At 42.3% G+C, this 19,758-nt stretch overlaps 1 protein-coding gene across 6 annotated transcripts in view; it reads left to right on the top strand.

Moving 5' to 3' along the window:
• The window catches only part of PDZD2 (PDZ domain containing 2), a 307,796-nt gene that overhangs the window by 258,814 nt on the left and 29,224 nt on the right, over nt 1-19,758 (top strand). For 5 of the 6 annotated variants that reach the window (XM_075932594.2, XM_075932597.2, XM_075932595.2 and 2 more), the window contains 10 exons: nt 190-338; nt 1,184-1,303; nt 3,327-3,441; nt 7,428-7,501; nt 7,677-7,902; nt 9,305-9,422; nt 12,819-12,951; nt 16,415-16,496; nt 17,451-17,554; nt 18,395-18,566. In XM_075932594.2, coding sequence (XP_075788709.2) covers nt 190-338; nt 1,184-1,303; nt 3,327-3,441; nt 7,428-7,501; nt 7,677-7,902; nt 9,305-9,422; nt 12,819-12,951; nt 16,415-16,496; nt 17,451-17,554; nt 18,395-18,566 — 1,293 coding nt within the window. The remainder of the gene's footprint in view (nt 1-189; nt 339-1,183; nt 1,304-3,326; nt 3,442-7,427; nt 7,502-7,676; nt 7,903-9,304; nt 9,423-12,818; nt 12,952-16,414; nt 16,497-17,450; nt 17,555-18,394; nt 18,567-19,758) is intronic. The other variant, XM_075932596.2, reaches the window with a different exon arrangement.

Below are 19,758 nucleotides of genomic sequence, written 5' to 3' on the forward strand. Positions count from 1 at the left end.
GATGTCCTTTACTAATTGATGATGATTTATTTTAAGCCTTCCATAGGCCATTATTGAGCTACCCAACAGGATGCTATTTGGTAGTATTGTTAGATTTATGATTTGCTAAAGTCAACCCTTGCATGACTTGTCAGAATTAAAAGGTTCTGTCATCTGCGTAATAAATGGCTTTGCTGTGATGTCCCTTAGGGGCTGGATCCCGTTTAGAATCTGTGGGAGAAAACGATGAACTGACTGTGGAGAATGATGAATCAAGTTATGAAATAGCAGTGAAATATTCCCGGGGTGGGAGAAAACATTCTCTTCCCCAGCAACTTGAATCCTCAGGAGCTAGGCAGGTGAGTGTCTTTAGTATTTACTCTGCTTAACAAGGATTTACAGCCAAATTCCCAACTCCTTACTGTGTCTAATGTTTTCCTCAAGCTGTGAGAAGTGATCATAGCAAACTGAGGCTGCATATGTGTACCAGGGAGAATTGGCCCCAGTTCTAGCACTTAGCACCTGTGCTAAAGAAGGACTCCTTCAGCTGTGAGGAAGTAGAAAGCTTTTACAGTTGCAGAGGGAGACATAGTACTGGGCCAGTGTAATGCGTGAATATACTGTAGTCACAGAGATCTAACCATTTAAACAAATAATACATTTGTTTCAGTTGATGTTGGTATAATTATTACTTCTATAGATCATGAATCTGCACCGTATCTCAAATAGAGAGGAGTCCTGTGGCACCTTAAAGACATGTTTTGGGCATAAGCGTTCATGGGCAAAAATGCACTTCGCCAGATCAGATTTGTCAGATACATCTGACGTAGGGGGCTTTTGTCCGTGAAAGCTTATGCCCAAATAAATCTGTCAGCCTTTAAGGTGCCATCTGACTCCTTGTTTTTGCAGATACAGACTAAAATGGCTACCCCTTTGAAATGTGTCTCAGTATCTGAGTTTACAAAAAAAAAATTTTTTTTGACTGACATTATAAAAGATGTTAAATAGATGTAATGTGTGAACTTATCATACTGAAGTCGGTGGCATTAGGGTAGGGTTTCCTCACCAGGTGTATATAGTAATATGCAGTAGCCATTTTAATTTTTGTCCAGTCTATGACTATGTCAGAATGTTTGCCTGAAGCTCATTAGTGCCTGTGTCATGCAAACAGTATGAAATAAATTGAATGTCTGTTGTTCACTAGGAATATCATATTGTGAAGAAATCTACACGCTCACTGAGTGCAGCTCAGGTGGAATCACCATGGAGACTGGCCCAGCCGTCCATTATTTCCAACATTGTCCTGATGAAAGGACAAGGCAAGGTGAGGATTTTCGCACAGTGTCACAAAGACCTGGGACACTGAGCACTCTTGACTTCCACGGAACCTCAGTGCCGGTGAAAATCAAGCTCTGAATGTTTGTGACAGTAAATCGATTGTGGGCTTGTTTAAGTTCACATGATGATCAGTTGTAATAAGCAGTTAAGAGCCAAATTTTCAAATCTGAATGCCCAAGTAGTTCCTGCAAAATATGAATGAAGCAGAAATTATACCTTCCTAGGGTGGTTGGCAGTATCTATCATGGCCCGGATCCTGATTGAGATCTCTGGTCACTACTGAAAGACAAATATTAAATAGAAGATTTACCTGATGTTCCTTGGGTCATCAACTCAAATAAGTTTAGTTTTTCTGCATTTAAATCATTGCTCTGGAGTGTGGCTGGGGATAAGGAGTTCAGTATGCAGGCTGCCCTGTGGAGAGAGGGCAACCTCAGCCCTCTCTCTCTGCAGCAGCTTGGGGCCAGGTGAGAAGCAGACATAGCTGGGGGGGAGGAAGGGATGCATGTCCCCTGGTTGGGTGACAGACAGATGCACAAACAGACAAATTCTCTGAAATATATAGTAGATAGATGTCTCTTTCTCCACCCCTGCCACCTGCTGGCCCAATGTGGGTATAGCTGTACTGGTCCCCATCTCTGGCCCCTTACTGCTCCCCTGTGGTCATTCTACAGGAAACTATTCCTCCTACCAGACCCCTCCCTTTCCGTTTTATGTAAAACAATCCAATTCCAGGCACATCCTGGCACAATCAAACTCTTACCTTGCTTGAAGTTATGATAAGAAGAAGCTGCATAGCAAATTTGGTGACCCTAGCTCTTACCATTTAGGAGGAGTTCTTGAAGAAACAGAGACAGATAGATGCCATTTCTAAAATATATAGTAAGATAAATGAGTGCATAGGTACAGATATGCATGCAAGCATGGAAATCAGACATTCATTTACCTAAGTACCTATTTGCATTCACAATAGCCCATTTTGCACAAGAAAATCTGTCTCTTTTGTATACTGTATGTGTCTGGACCATTGTGGTTGGCGAGGTGATTTAGTCATTAACCACCCTTACTCTCAAAAGTGTAAAAGTTATAGAAAGTTAAGAATCAGAACCAAGACTAGAATCTAGTTGATTATTTCCCCAGGCATTTCACTGAGTCACAATGCCTCCCATGATGTGTGAGTTTAATATCATGTTCATTTGTACTCTAGGTACTAGTATATTTTACAGGGGCATCAGATGTGCTATAACTCTAAAATAATTTCATCCTATTTTTATGATACAAGTCTAACAAGCAGAATAGTATTTTTCATGACCAAGCTTTTCATGAAGTAATAATTCTGAGGGGGTTTGTTTGTCCCAATGGCAGTATTTCTCATTGATACTAATAGGACCAAACCATCTATTTTGCATCATAGACTGTACTTTCCACCGTCTATGGTAGATGAAAGAATGCCAACCAAGTAATAGAAGTTATGTGCATTTAGAAAGGGGAATATTTATGTACTTGTCTATAAATATGAAATTCTTCATTTACTCAAACAAACATTCACACATACACTCACGTTCTGCTAATGTTACAGAACTGATCTTATGTCATGTTTTTACATTTCTCTCTTTCTTGAGGAAATGCAATATCTGTGATGGCAGAATAAATTGTAGTTAATCCTCGATATGGGTCTCCTGGGCAGGAATTGCACAGTCCATCAATTTAAGAGGCTGCTGTTATAGTTGGAGTAGTAGAAATGAATCACATAAAACCATAGTACCATGATAACATAAAATAAACTTTTTCTGTATTTAGGATGACTAGAACCACTTTGAGGCTGTGAGACATTGTTGGAATGAGAGTAGGCCATGAGAGAAGAGTGGAGACTAAAATCACAGCATGATTCACCATCAGCTAATTAGATTTTCATGATTTCTTCCTCTTAGACTATCAAACAGCCCTTATGAGATAAGTGATAACACTATTAGGTGCCATCAATTTATCACTTCTTCCTGTCTTTGTAGGGCCTTGGATTTAGCATTGTGGGAGGCCAGGATTCTGCTCGTGGACGCATGGGGATTTTTGTGAAGACTATATTCCCAAATGGCGCAGCTGCTGCTGATGGAAGACTTAAAGAAGGTACTAGAAGCTAAAGCCTGTGCTCTTTGTAGGCGTAATTCATAAATTTGTGTGCTTAAAAAATATTTTAGAAAACCCCGAATGGCTGAGAACATAAAAATTGGAGAGTAGCAAACTGCGAATTTATTTGTGGTGGAGTGTAGGAGGTTGAGCTGGTAGAGTTGTGTGGATTTGGGTGAGTGGCAGTTGGGTACTTGGGTGTGGCAATTGAGCAAAGTAATCCATCATATGTGAATCTCCTTCATACAACCAATTAAATGCTTGTATTTAAATTAGCTGTAGAGTAATAATGATTGGTTGAGTTATCTATAATGTCATAGAGATCTAGGTCTCTTGATGTGGTATGTATGCATGCCATAGTGTAGGGCTGTGTCTACATTGGCACCCTTTTCTGGAAAAGGGATGCTAATGAGACCAGTCGGAATTGCAAATGTCGCAGGAGATTTAAATATCCCCCGCGGCATTTGCATGAACATGGCTGCCGCTTTTTTCTTGCTCGAGGCTTTGCCGGAGAAAAGCACCAGTCTAGACGGGATCTTGCGGAAAGTAGGAATAAGGGATCTTCCGGAAAAGGGAAAACCCCCAGCCGGAAAAAAGTGGCAGCCATATTTAAATCCCCCGCGGCATTTGCAATTCCAACTGATCTCATTAGCATCCCTTTTCCGGAAAAGGGTGCCAATATAGAAACAGCCTAGCTGTACACCTCATGGGATAATTTGTAAAAATCAAAATGGCTGAAAACTAAAAAAAAAAACTTGAGACATAACTCAGATTGGAGATATTCTAACAAAAGTAGTTCACAGACTTGCTTTTAGCTACTTCCACCTCTTCACACCGATTTGGCAGACATTTTAGGCCTCAGAATGACACACAGAGTTGCATTCCTGGAATCTTACTCTGTAGATAGTGGGGAAAATCCAATTCTGTGTTAAAAGGCCACAGGAACAAATCAGTTTAACACAGCTGAAAAACTATAGCAGTTCACTTTATTTATGAAGCTGGAAACCAATGGCAGGGTATCAGGATGTGAATTCACCTTACCAATCTGGTCAGCAGAAAGTTGGTCTGAGCCCTCAGCCTTTGGGGGTTTGTTCTGTGCTTTACAAGAATAAAATAAGAGAAGAAATAATACAACAGGAAATGTTTCTCCTCCTGTTCTTGATTTCTTTGTTTCTTCTTTGCTTCTTTGCTTTTCTGCTTGTTTAGTTGAGAAAGTGTATTGGGAGTGCCAGCATGTCTGTCTAGCAAAATGATGCTGGATCAGACAGGGAGGGTACGGAAAAGAGTACTTCAGAGGCTCTGTCTTGGGATCTCATTTTTTAGTGTTTTGAAGCACCCACATTGTCCTAGAGCAGGAGTGGCCAATAATTTTTAAAAGGGGGCCATTTCACAAATTTCTGAAGTGGCCCTGGGCTGCCCCCAGAATGGGCAGGGCTAGGAGACTTCTTGTGCTCCCCTGCCTACAGACTCTGATTGGTCTTTCCCCTGGCTCCTGCCACCTAGAGAGAATCACCAGCTGGTTCCTTCTGATGCTATGTGCCCCTGGAGGGGGGAGGAGACTTAGCATGTGCCACCTACCCCCAGGCCATTCAGGGTCTGGGGGAGGGAGATCGTGTGAAGCCTCTCACCCTTTACCTCTCTCCCTCCCCTGCCATGCGGTGGCTAGGGAGAACCACCGGCTGTTTTAAAACAGCCAACAATTCCCTCTGATGCCGCATGTCCCTGGCGGGGAAGGAAGATTCACGTGTTCTCACCCGTCCCCAGGTTTCAACTGGCCTAGAGGTGGGGGAGTGGCAGGGCAGCTATGGCCTGGACCCACCAGCTTGGCAGGCCAGATCTGGCCCGTGGAAGCTCCTTTGCCACCCCTGCGTAAGGACCTTCATGCAACATAAAGAACACAGCCCCTTTCCTGCTGAGTTTACTGTTTAGATTTGATCTGACATGACGAGAATGGTCTAACCAGACACAGGGTCAGAAAGAGGGAAGGACGGACAAGAACAATAGTAAGATCATGCAGCTAATTAGTGAAGCATGACACATCCTGATTCACTATTATTTACCTGTACGGCCTTTCCTGCCTATGAAGTTGGCTGTAGAAATTCACATTGTTTAGCCATGGCATTGCGTGTGCTCACATACTACCTTTGTACCAAGTGATTATGGATTTAGAATGTCATCACTTTTGCAGGAAGGCACACGTAGTCAATCTCTCGTCCTTCATAGGTTGCCATTTCACTTTTTTCTACATTTGATTATGTTTGTTGAAATTGAGGCTGGCACTGGTATCACTGGACAAGCTCTGCCAGAAGGGAGTTTGATTCTGTGTCACAGGTTGTGCACTGGCCCTGAGAAGCCAATAGTTATCATGTGTCAGGGCTGTTCCCCATTCTGGTACTCTGAGTGCAGAAGATGACCTTAAATACCTTGTCTCTATAGGCTCTCCTTACCAAAACTCCCCAGAGTCACAGATTCACAGACTTTTTGCAGGGAAGCCGCCATCACCAAGTGAAATAAAAGAAGAACCCCTTTCTTCTTTTACCCACTTGGACTTCTTCCAGGGAGGTTATCCCCAAGCTCCTTTACCACAAGAGAACTTGAAAACAAAGAGAAAACAACTTCAGTCTCTGGTGGCTGACCTTTTAGTCTGAGGCATGCATACACACAGAGACAGACCTCCTGTTTCTTTTCAGGACGCAAGACAAAAAATCATCACCTTAAAAAAGGTGATTTTAATAACAAAACAAAAAGATATACCTTGATAAAGCATACTTAATTGCTAGGTGTTACAGAGCAACAGAGTAAAACAAATTAAAACACAGAGAACATCTCTGGGTATGCTCTTAGATAGTGAATGTGGGAGGGAAGGCACAGATTCACAGAGTTTAACCATACAACCAAAACAAAGGAAAATACCCTGATTGCAACTGAATACACCTTTTCTCTCTACTCACAATCCATGCTGATCCTTACTTCAAGACCCAGTTCACTCCCATGTCCAGTATTTCTTATAGGCATGGTAATTCTGATTGCTGTATCTGTTCCCTCCAGCCCTTAACTTAGAAGTCTCTTTCAAAGACAGCAGGCAAGGTATCTAAATACAGTTCACTTTTCAGTACTGTATCCTCATTGGTTCTTCTGGTTCCCTGCCAATACCCTTGCTAGTTACCTTAGTTTAACCCGTTAGTTACTGGGTGCTGGCCAGCACTATCCTATCCATTACACCATGTATCTCACAAACCTAACAATCCTCCACTACTAGTCAGCCACAGGCTGTTCAGAACTCAGATATCCAGCTCTGCATTGGATAAGGAAAAGGAGAAAATAAAGACTTGGCAGGTGCTAGTGCACAGTCTAATTGTGCACAGATGTAGATGTGTGTAAGACTGGAGAAGAGGGATCTGGATCCTTCTCTCTCTCCCTCCCCAGAAAGAAGTAGCTCAGCACAGCTGGTTGTAAATGTAGTGACCCAAAGCCTGAAGATACTTTTAGTTCTGAGCAGGCAGACATAACTCTTGGACTTGTTTGGGTGAAGATATAATTGACACTCAGCCACCTCTGTGTTCAGCTAACTTTCCCCTCTGAACGTTCTTGTGTAGGAAATAGAATGCTATTAGTGGGATGTCCTAGTTTGGGAATAAAGTGGAGAGATCTTGGGCCTCTGAGAGACTCCACAGCATGAGCTTCCATTCCCAAACCTTCCGACACCAATTAAAATCCAAACTGTTTTCAATTGGTCTGTTATAATAAAAATTGAAGGTGAAGAATCACAGCTGAAGAATATTCTGCGCTCCACTAATTCAGCACTATATTAACTACAATGGCATTATGGCAAGTGGGAATAAATAGAAAACAATTAAAGGCTTTTAGTAGAGTAATATATCGGAAGCCACGTGGTAGCCCATTGCTGTGCTAATGTCAGGAGCAGTACTGAATGCTATGCTCTCTCCAAGTGTAAATGCTGACTTGGTTTTGCATCTGATTACCAGGGGATGAAATTCTAGACGTTAATGGAGAATCTTTACAAGGGCTGACCCATCAAGAGGCCATTCAGACATTTAAGGTAACAGAATTATAGATGCAGTAAGAGAGAGACTGTACTTCTCATTGCTTAGTACAATTCAACACCATTATTTTGTTTTCTGCTGCTGTACATGATTGTATGCATTATTCGCTAGAAGATGCATTATTGTGCATCAGGTGACTATGTAATCTAATAAGTTGTCTTGGGTTTTTAGCAACTCAAGAAAGGTGTAGTGACCCTCACCGTGCGCACGAGGCTGCGTAGTCCGAGCCTCACCCCGTGTCCAACTCCCACATTACTGAGCAGATCAAGCTCCCCAAGCTCGAGTGCCAGCGGAGGAACTCCTGCACCTGGCTCAGATGATGGAGATGCGTCTTCCTTGTGTCGCAAAGGCCCAGGACCAAAGGACAGGATCGTCATGGACGTGACACTTAACAAAGGTTACAGAAAGCTTATTATGGCTCAGCTGGTTAAACTAACTTGGAAAATGGCTGTTATCCACCTGTATGTGTTTTCCAGTGAATTCCTAGTACACAGTCTAACACACTCGTCCTAACATATGTTCCCACACAAATCTCCTCTGGTGGTTCTTCTGTCTGCAAGCCACAAAATGTCTGAAAACTCCTCCTATGATGCATCATATGCAAGAGTCCTTTGAAACATTTCACCTTTTTGATCTACAAACACAAGCTTAGGGGTCTTACGAGGAGAAGGACTTGTGCTACTGGGGTGGGGAGATTGTGGGATGGGCCAGGTGCGGCAGTGGTGAGGGGCTAATCTATCTGTCAGAGGTTTCTCTGTACTTACTATTCCCATAAAATCTAAATGTCCATGGTCCTTTCATGAACCTCCACAGAGCTATCACTTAAGCCAGGCAGCACACTCAGAATGTGCTGTCTAGTTAATGCATGATGTTTTCAGTGGTTACAGACCATAGCACATGGTAAATTTTCAGTGCAGCATCTGAGGAGCAGTGATGGATGCATCTCAGAAGATTCAGAGCTTCAGATGAAAACCTAAAAAAGGTCTAGAGAGAAAGTTCCTGAAAAAGCATCCTTAGTGAGATTTTGTATAATTACTACTTCTGTTAGGGTTCTAGCTCATTAGTGGAGAGGGAGAAAAAGTGAAGATTAATGGGGAAATGAATGGATTCCCTGAAGTCTCAAGGGGTAGCCATGTTAATCTAAATCTGCAAAAACAATGAAGAGTACTATGGCACCTTAGAGTCTAACAGATTCACGAGGGCATAAACTTTCATAGGCAAAACCCACTTCAACTGTGGAGTTGGAGTGAACCCCTGAAAACATTCTTGTTCCTCAATGAACTTCAGGTCCTTTCATGTCAGACCTTAGGTACAGATACTTAAACCACATAGAATTTCACCTAAGGGAATGAGAAACATGGTTAAATTGACTTTTTTGCTGACATTTCCCAGAAGTCCTCTAAACATACCATTTATATTTTATTACACACACTACGATGTTGCATCTGGAGACAAAGCAGATGCCACATTACGTTCCTGATGCTAAAGAGGTATTTTACAGACACACACTACAAAGCAATTTGTGACTGAAATGTGGTTGTCAGGGTGACTAGGGTTGATCATGGGTGAGGCTCAAGTTTGTCCTCTCATTCATAACCCTTCTAAACCCAATTAAGAATAAATATTTTCTCTTCTAATTGCAGAGTGGTTTTTGCTTCCTGAATGGCATCCCAAAGGCCAGCTCTGAAACAATGCACTATTCCTGGTTATCAGTGTGATTGGATAACATAAACACTTGTGTGTCCTGTGTGATTACAATCAAAAGAGACTAAACAGTTTTTCCTCTTTGTTTTTCACAGAGCCAGGGGTTGGGTTAGGCATTGGTGCCTGTTGTCTCACACTGGAAAATAGCTCTCCAGGAATATACATTCACAGTCTGGCCCCAGGATCAGTGGCTAAAATGGATGGCAGATTAAGGTGAGTTGTGAAAGCAAAAACATGCTGGTGCACTTTTTCAACTTAATGTTGAAATCTGCCTGAAGACTCATTTTCATCAATGAGGTAAAATCCATTGCAATTGGGTTGGTTTGTTTGTTTTGATGAATGACTTAAATAATCACAGTAATATTAATAAGAATATGCAAGTTAAAAATTACAAAGGGTTATTTAAAGATACTTGAAAACATTTCACAACTTTCATGTATATTATTATGGACAGTTCCATGGTCCCAGTAATGGCTGTTTTAATGATTCCAAGAAGCAACACGACCTAATGATGTATGTACACCCTGGTACCAACAGGAAATGAAACTTGTGTCAAGTGTCAAAGCCAAAATGAATCAGCAGGAGATTTCCGCAGCTCTGTTACAGTTTAGTCACCTGAAACTTTCTTGAAAAGAGCTATGGGAATTTCCTGCAGCTCATTGCATCTCTGGCTGCAGCACTAGATTAAGGGACCGGAAATTATTTTATATTCTATTCCAGGTTTCCTTTTTTGGCTTAAGAGCTCTTGCGTGAAACTACAACAATGTCCTTCCTGCCACTTCACTCCTGCCTAGCTGATTCAGCTTGGGTGGAACGTTTATCCCTGGTGCCTATGTGCATGCATATGCCATGGCGAATGACTCTGTACCAGTCCCATGGAGATGGGCCAAGACTGAGGCCACAGGACTCACAGTGATATTAATACTGCAGACTCACACAGAGGGGTGCTGCAGGCCTGCCAGCTGCCCTAGGTCAGCGTGAAGAGAGAAATTCATCAGCTCCATCTCTCTGCACTCTATGGCTAGGTTTACATTATAGGGTTTTTTCGGAAAAAGCTACGCAAATTGTGCTCTGCAATTTGCGTAGCTTTTTCCGATTGCTTTTCCAGAAGAGGCTATTCTGGCATTTGGCCCAGTCTAGATGGGGACAAATGGCAGATAAGCCTCTTCTTTCAGCAGAGCTCTTATCCCTCGCACCCAAAAGAGTGCGTTTGCTCTTCCGCAAAAAAAGCGAAAGAGCACACGTGTTCCTTGGATGTGGCGGAGTTTTTCCGGGGTACCTCAGGTATCCCGGAGAAGCCCTGCAGTGTAGATGTACCCTATGTCAATAAACCTAAATATTCCTGTTAAGTGGGTGGAGTGGTTTTCACCTATTATGAAGACCTTGAACAAGCAGCTTGCTCCTGGGATAAAAGGGAAGATAATTCATTGGTGATAGTCCTTCATATTTATTACCAGAAAGCAATATATTTTTCCAGATTATATTTTAATATTAGTTTGTTTTCCATCATTTATTAAGGCAAGTGGTCAGTGGTGCAAGTAAATAAAAGTTATCAGAATGGGAAGGAGAGGGCCATGTGCCCCCCGCCCACATGATTCCATCCTGACCCCAGCCTTCAACCCCCACACTCTTCCTCTCCCCAAACTTTCCCTCCCCATCCTGTGTTAGCTGGGGGGGAGAGAGGGCTTGGGGCAATACAACAAACAGAGGAGGAAGGAGTAGAACCACCCCCTGCACTGAGCTGCCGCATCTGCGTATAATAGGACAGGGGAGAAAACTGGAATTCTAGTCCTTTTCCTGCTGAGAGAGGCAGTGAGGAAAAGAGCCTTGTCCACCCAGACCTGTACACAGAGACAGCTCCACAGAAAGGCTGAGAGCAGGGAAAGGCTGGAGCAGAATACCTAGTGCTTCCCCCGCCCTTCCACAGATCTGGAGCATCAATGAGGAGAATGAGGAGTTGGAGTGGGTGGAGCTAGCAGTTAAGCTCCCCCTCCCCAGTGGGGAAAGAAGCAGAACTGCCCCTCCTCCTCTCCCCCCACCCCCCACTCCGTGGAGCTATGTTGCATCTCAGGCTGACAGGGCTAGGAGGAGGGGCAGGGAGCAGTATGGCATCTGGGAGCCCCTCCCACTTCCCTTCTACAGAGCTGCCTGCTGCCATGTACAGGCTTTTGGGGGGAAGTTCTGCCCCTTTCCCTTTTGTGAAGGTCAGTGGGGAAAGAACAAAACTGCCAGCCCTGTCCCACTTCTGCGGTGCTTCTGACAGGGGTGGGGCTTAAGGGGTTCTGCTCCTCTTTTCCCTGCCCTTCCCAATGGGAAAAGGAGAAGAACTCCCAGCTCCTCCTCCCCACTCCTTAGTAGGACGGGAGGCATACAGCCAATCGAGAGAGCCTGAGGGGAGATGTGAGGGGAGCACCTGGTGGCTCTGTTTTATTCTGGTATGTTGTACTGGCTAAAAGTAGCTTGGTGGTAGGGAGTGTACCACTGTGAGTGGTTGACTATATCTGTGCACACCTCCCACTTTTCTAGCTCACTTTTGTTTCTTTGTGAGACATTTTCTTGTCTCGTGAGCAGTTTTTTATTCCATATGGTAAAACTGCGAAGGTGGTTTTGATTTTGGTTTCACAAAAGTCAGATTCTGGCTTTGCAAAACAAGAGAGGGTTTGACTCTAGAGCCTACTTATCTGAGCTTGTGGGGGGCGGGGAATTAATCCAAACCTAGTTACGCCTCTCTAAACATGCAAACTATCATAGCAGTGGGGGAAATGCACAACACACACACTTTTCACTTTTTCAACCCAAACAGAGTGGGGACTCTTGAAATCTATTACCTGCCATCAATTGCCATTTGAATTTGTTCCTGGCAGCTAGACTTCTTATGAAAACTACATTTCAACTAATCATCAAAGCTGATTCAAACTAAAAGTGGATTGTATGAAAATGTTAAAGATGTTTTTAATAATCATGGCAAATGCAGTAATATTGCTAGATGGTTATCCTTGTTTTGAATGGTTCCAGATGTCGATATTCCAAAAGCTGTCAAGAGTTAAGAAACTGATATTAATAATTTACAGTCCTGTCACAGAAGAGACATTTCATCAAACATCTTTACCTCAATTTCAAGTGAAAATGAGGTGCCTCTCACCTAATTTTTCTCTAGTTCAAATCTGAAACAGTTTCATATACTCCTACCACATCACGAGCTCCAAATGAATTCTGTTAAAAGGATGCTGGGTGTTTAAGTAATTCAGGATGGTGGTGAGGAATAACCTGTCTGCATATAATGTTTGGCTTCTGTGCTCAGAAAACGATACCTACCACTGGAGCCAAACATTCACTGTCACTCTAGTCTGGAGCAGTCAGAATTATGCATTGATGAAATACGGTGCATCACATCATCAGTAAATGCAAAAAGGAACGTTGGATCCTGCCAGAGTTTCCAGTGGAGTCAAAGGAGTGTCAACAGGCACGTCAATGGGAGCAAGAGCTGGACTGGTTTTTGCCAATCAAATCTCTTCCAGATATGTGTCTTTGAAGAGTCTGGCCACTAGTCAACAGCCCAAATGTTTTATGAGAGACAGATGTGCTAACCGGCTGTATTTCTCTTTCTAGCCGCGGTGACCAGATCCTAGAGGCAGATTCAGTGAGTCTACGCCATGCAGCACTGAGTGAAGCCTATGCCATTCTGAGTGAATGTGGTCCGGGTCCAGTTAGCCTTATCATTAGTCGTCATCCCAATCCCAAGGTGAGGAGAAAACAGCTTCTGATAGCTGCACCTTGCTTTCCTGTGTTCTCACAATCTGGGTGTGAACCTTGGAGAGGTGATGGAGAACTCTTGCATTTTCTCTCCAGGTGACTTCATGGAGTGTTACACATGAAAAACTTAAAGTACAACAAATAGTCTGGTAGCACTTCAAAGGCTAACAAAGTATGTTAGTCTTTAAAGTGCTACCAGGTTATTTGTTATGTTTTAAGTTTTTCCTGTTACAGACTAACTCGGCTACCCCTCTGAAGCTTTTGTTACACATGAGTCAGTCCAGATGATTATGATGGTCTCTTATCTTTGAATCCATAGTTGTGTTGGGCCTTTCTTGCTGCGTTGACACTATCCACTAGTTGTAGCTTTAACTAGGCAGGCTTATTTTTCTGTAAAATATTCCAGTTGTCAAGCTCACTAATTTACTTGCAGTTGGACTGTGTGACAAACGTATGAATTTGAAGCTGACAGCATAAATGCTGTACATGTTACCTTTGTTGTTACAATCATGTTGGGTGAAATTGAATTTGAACAGACTGTCATGGATAAATATCAACAGATTGAGTCAATACACGATAATATAATAATGGATCCAGCACTTTTTTATAATGTTAACCTGTCCAAATATCAAGTTTTCCTGTAGAAGAAATGAATCTGTGATGTACTGCTTCTGCAGAATCTGTGCTAGGGGGATTTTAAAATCTCTGCATTTTGAAAGTGTGATGATTTTCAAGCAAATTGCTACTGGTGATGAAAGATACTCCTTTATCCAAACAGTATAGAATAACAACTTATTTTATTTTACCATGCAAAACATTTCATGGGTATATAAAACCTTGTTGGCTGCATAGGAATGAAGTTGGAAAATACTTGTTTTAAGGGGAGCAGGAAAGCTTTGTTTTTTGAATCCCTAACTACAAATGGAAACCTGTTTGAGGCACAAATGCTCTGAATTCTAGTTTGCCTTATTGACCAGAATGATTTGACATTCTTTTCCTGGAGGTGACAGTAATGATATGTAGTTTGGGAAAAACTTGTCATGCAAGTTCCATAGGTGGCATTTGTTTTTTTGCAATTCAGATGTACAGATGATGGACACTAATGGGCGTCCACATAAGACTATTGAATGATCACAGCCAGGGCTTCTGATGACTGGAGAAGAGGAGTAGAGCAAGAGGCAGGGAGCTAGAGTTGGGCCCAAAATGTAAGACCAGCAGAACTTCAGAACAAGTCCATGTATTGTGTTGGACAGTGTTGTAGTTCATTCATTGCAGTATTAGAAGGCACACTGTACACATGAACTTGTGGATACCCCAAAATAATTATCCAAGGAGTGCAAACTCTCCTCCTTACCTAATCCTCATTCATTTCAATTGAGTATTGAACAGCCCTTCAACTGTTCCTTGGCTCCTGATCACTCCAGAATCTGGGGTTGGAATGATTCATGCTTGGTAATAGGGACTGGGAAATACAATGTGAAGACAGACAGACCTAGGTTGGGCACCCAGGTTTACTAGTGACACTTGAAAATATTGAAATTAAGACCATATTCTGCGCTAGATCTTTCACTCTCCTATGCTTAATATCCCTGGGAAACTGCAGTACCTAGAGGGTATACAGGTAGCTGTGGATTTATACCCCAGCCCACAGATGATAATTGCATTTGTTCCTCTTCACAGAGTAAGTTTGACACGCCTGATGTAGACAAAGCTGAAAAATGAGATCTTGCTGGAATTGGTATTTTGTTTTTATTTCTCCTTGCACAAAAAAGCCATTCTTCATAACAAAAGAATGGCCATACTGGATCAGACCAATGCTCAGTCTAGCCCAGTATCCTGTCTTCTGACCATGGCCAATGCCAGGTGCCCCAATGGGAATGAACAGAACAAGTAATCATCAAGCGATCTGTTTCCTGTCACCCTGTCCCACAAAATGTCGGAACTTCCTGGGACCTTACATGCCCCCTAAACACTGCAGATGAGACAGTAGCCCACAACTCTCAAGCTGGTGCTGGGGAGGGCCCCCAGCAGCTTCACATCACCTTTATGTCCTCTAAATCCTGGTTGCTTCATAATCTGCAGCATAATTCAGAACACTATTGAAGTTACAGCTTCTGTGCATGGCTGTGTATAGACACAACGCTGCCCAGTATTGCCCCACTCCTGTGGCCCTACTTAGCCTCCCCACACACACACACACACTCCACTTGTTGGGCTTGCCTTTGGATATCATCTCACCTCCTGCTACATGGAATCCTCCCCTGGCTAGATCCAGGGCTTTTAAGGCATTCAAGACCTGTTACAGAAAATGTTAGGAGCGTGGGTGAGACTCCTCCGCTTCAATGCCATCGCATGGTCTAGAAACAAAGATATTTTTGTTAAGGTTCATGTTGTTTTGGTTCATACATTTTTATATTTAATCCCTCACTTCATCACGCAAAAGCTCCACGGCGAGTTTTGTTACTGAATATACATGCGTCGGTATTTTTATGTATTTCCAAGAAAAATACCACAAAGGTTTTCTTTCTTTTGTTATTGTTAGTGGATGTGGCATTTAATTTATGTTTAAACTGCTGAGTTTGGTAAGGGATAATTCAGCTCTTCTTAGTTCAAAGAGGTTCAGCTTTCTGACCTGTCTTTGAGCTGAGTTATTATAATTCATGTAAAGTTGAGTGAATTGAAATCATATTGGGCATATCTGAAAACAGAAACTTGAGCTGTTCTGTATGCCTGCTTCCCAACAGTTCCAGTTCTAAGACGGCATCTAATGTTTTCTAAAATTTTCTAGAGGGTGAATGTATTGGAATAATCCAGATATTTCAAATGCAGCATGTCACTACAATATATTTTTGTGTGTGGAAAATATTACAGATACTAATTACCAATTGAGTATATATGTATTTTTGTTTGTTTGTTTGGTAAAAGGGGTAGTTAAGAGAAAAGTCAGCTTATATTTCAGAAAGTGTGGCCTTTTCATGTTTTGTATTTAACTTATCTTTTACTGATGGAATATTTTAGACAAATGGCTAATAAGTATTTTTAAAGATTAAGATTTTTGTGCACATATCTATAGAACATCAAGATTACGTGCTACTTAGATAATATTCATGGCATCATAACTTTGCTTTATGAAAGCCTGATGCAACTTTTATATTTAATATTTGTAAATTTAATCTGACACTAAAGACATTTTTGAGTTTGTAGGAGGCTGACTGTAGAAGAGGTATGAGGAAAACCTGTTAAAGAGACCAGCTCAGGGTCACAGAGGGAGCCTGATTCAGAACTAGGATCAGAACTTGGGAGCTCTTGGATCACGTTTCTTTGCTCACACCTCTAAAACAAGAGTAAATCTTGACTGAATAATGTAATTGTGAGGATCAGTGCTCAGACTCTGATTTTAGCTTCTTATGTTCTACAGCAAACTCACATAATCTCTTTTCTATAAAAATTAGGTTTCTGAACAGGAGATGGATGAAGCAATAGCATGCACCACGCATCGAGAGAGCAAAGATGCTTATTCCCCTCATGTCATAGGTAGCAACATGTTCCTTTTCTATGTTGTCAGATCTGTCCATTATTTTTCATATATGGCAATATTTGCTCTTGTGCTATTGGGATTTTTGCAGTCATAACTACTTTAAACTCCTGTTGAGAAATGTTCCAGAAAACAGTATTAATTAAAAATATTTACATAGCCCATTTCTTTAGCACTGTGTGAAATCTCCATGGCACCAATCACCATAACGTCAGAGCATGGGGAGGTTACTCTTCTATCCTGATCTAAAGGATCAGGTCAGTGTGTTGCATTCTGGGACTGGTAGTTTGCACAGTCCACGTTAAAGACATGCTGCAATGTTCTAATTCATTTTTAACAAATTAGATATGGCCATTAGACTGCTGGTCGATGTTCCCCATTGCCACTCAGTTGAGTGAAGTTGGGATAGTCCATCAGTGTTTGAAAGTGACATTAGCTGTTTCTAAAATTATACCAATGACAATGAACTTGTAGGAAAATATATGAACTCTAATCACATAATTCCCCTTTTTGCTTCACATTGGAGGGAAGACCAACTATCTGGTTTTCAAAGAGAAATGTTAAGGTTTTTTAAATGAAGCTTATTTACACCAAAATGGCTTTCTGTGAAGAGAGGTGGAGCCATTTTGGAGCAAACATTTGCTGATGACCTCCACTCTCCAATCCTACAGTATGGCTGGAAGCAGCCGGGATGTGATCTTTTACGATAAATTGTGATTCAGATTCCTGGCTTGTGTAAGCTAAGTAACTAAATAGCACCTTACCTGGAAGATGGAGAGAAACTTGAGATGTATTAGAGACTTGTTAAATTAAATAAAACTTGTTTTTAAAGGGACTTAGATGATATGGTGATGAGCACTGTCTAAATATCTAGACAGACTAGTGCTCTGCTTGTTTGTGTACATATTCTGTAGCTTTAATTTTTTGATCTCTAATTGACTCATGTTTAACAGGGGTTCTGCAGAAAAGTCCATCCCCTAGTGTGAAGGCCAAACAGGGAGAGGCCTCATCACCCCTGAGCTGGACAATGAAACGATTCCTGGAGCCAGCAAGTCGGGTAAACAAATTAAAATGCAACACAAAGAGATGATGTTTTAGGATATGCTTTTACCAGAGAATCAGATAGCTCAGAACAAAATATCTGTGCTTCTTCCATATCACCCCTGTGTCATTCTAAGGCGTTCCGTTAGTTAAGCCATACCGCTGCTGCACAGCCATGGTCAGCAATAACAAAGCTCTCATTTAGGTCTGTTCGGCAGATGCTTGTAGGAGTGATCTGCAGTGGGGCTGGCCTGGAAGGCTGTCACCCGAATGAGACCTCCGTCACTTATCAGAACCCCACTTCTTTGTCATGGGCTGTGGTTTGATTTCAGTCTTGTAAAAAATGAGCCCTGCTCAATGATGTGTTCATATTGGCATTGAGGTGGCGAATGGAGTGTGGGCTTTGAAATACGGAATCTGCTAATAAATGACTAACTGGTTTCTGTATGTTGTAATAGTGGTGGAAATTTTTTTCCCTGGGAATGCCAAGTAGGGAATACAGTCAGTCCCAGGGAGGGAGTACAAGGACCTCTAGTCTCTCAATAAAGGAGGGACTTAAAGGGACTCATAAAGGTGAGTGGTTTACCCCTAATTGCTGTGCTGAATACCTGTCTTTACATGTCTGAAAATCAGTGCCCTTTTGGTGCTGAAATGTGGTTTCAGATACCTAACTTCAGCAACCTAAACTTGAAAATGTTGGCCTTTATCTAACTGTGGCTCCATACCCATTTGTAGAACTGGGATATTAAGCTTTGCTGTAGTTACCAATATGTTGAGGCCGAAGTTAGCGATGTTTGGGTGCTGTTCACATAAATAAGCACCAATCACTAGTTTTATTTATTTATTTTCATTTCAGCAGGGATCTGTCAGTTCTGAAACAGAGCTTTCCCAGTACTTTGCACAAGATGGGCCAAGTCAGATGTCATTTTCTGACTTGCTAGTAACAGGCTCCAGTGATGAAGAGCAGCTCCGTCAGAAAAGTGGGAACAGTTCTTTGGATGACAGCTCTCTTCCTCCAAGCAACCCAAGTAAGCTACAGAAATAGAAAGAAATGGCAAGATTATATGTGGAGTAGACATGCATGTGTTATGGTTGCTTTGTAAGTTCAAGAACAGGAGTGTCTGGGGGCAGGAATGTCAGCTAGTACAGTGCTAGCCAATAGGTTGTAATTTGATGCTTCAGAAAATAAAAGGAGTCTAAATGCAATGTGCAAAGTATGTGACTGGATTGCAATTCTGCCTAAGAGAATGAATTCATATTATTGGTTTAGCTGAACAAATCTAAGTTGTTATTACAAGTTAATCAAGCCACTAGTGATCATCTGATTAATTAAATCCGATCAGTCTTAAATAGGGATGTAAGCAAGTAAGCCCAAACTTATCAGGTAGTCGAGTCGGCTACTCAGTCTCTCCTCCCCCTTGCTGCCTCTGTTTCAGAGGCAGCAAGGGGGGAGGGGAACAGGAGCTGGTGCTGGGAGCAGCTGGCTTAAAAGCTGGTTCCCCCCAGCACCATCTCTGCTGCCTCTATCAGAGGCAGCAGCAGGGAGGGTAGGGGAGGCTGCCATGAAGCAGTCTCTGCCTGTGGCCAGCCTGGGCCTCCGCAAACAGGGGCTGCTGCCCAAGCAGCCTTTGTTCGTGGCAGCCAGGGCTGGCGTCTGGCAGGGGTTGCTGGACCTGGCATGAGCCGGGACTGAGCAAACCTGGCTCAGTCCCGGTTCATGCTGGTCCAGGACCGCTGCAGCTCTGCATTTTAAATGTAATAGGAGCCACCTGGCTCTTACTACATTTAAAATGCAGAGCTGCAGTGGTCCCAGCTCTATCCTAACTCATGCCAGTTGGGGTCACACCTGGCTCCTACTACATTTAAACTGCAGAGCTGTAGAGGGGTAGCGCTGGGACCGGCACGAGCCGCTACAGAGAGCCGTCCCGTATCAACTAATCATGTAGTCTATACAAATTGTCAATTACCGACCTCTTAACATGCTTAATCTTAAATATCTGAGGTGCATGAAACTTTATCTTTATACCCGAATACATAGTGTTGCCATAAAATATTTCACGTGTTGTGAGATCTTTCTCCTCTCTATGGTCTATCTGAAATAGTTTGGGTTTTCTTCCATACTGACTCAAGAATCAAATAGGCAAGGGAGAGCAGATGTATTTCTATGCTTCTGAGATAGTGTCTGCATCTGCCAGTTTTGGATTTGGTTTATGTGAAAGA

The sequence above is a fragment of the Pelodiscus sinensis genome, chromosome 6, assembly GCF_052426305.1.
Source record: "Pelodiscus sinensis isolate ZL-2025 chromosome 6, ASM5242630v1, whole genome shotgun sequence".
Classification (NCBI taxonomy): domain Eukaryota; kingdom Metazoa; phylum Chordata; order Testudines; family Trionychidae; genus Pelodiscus; species Pelodiscus sinensis.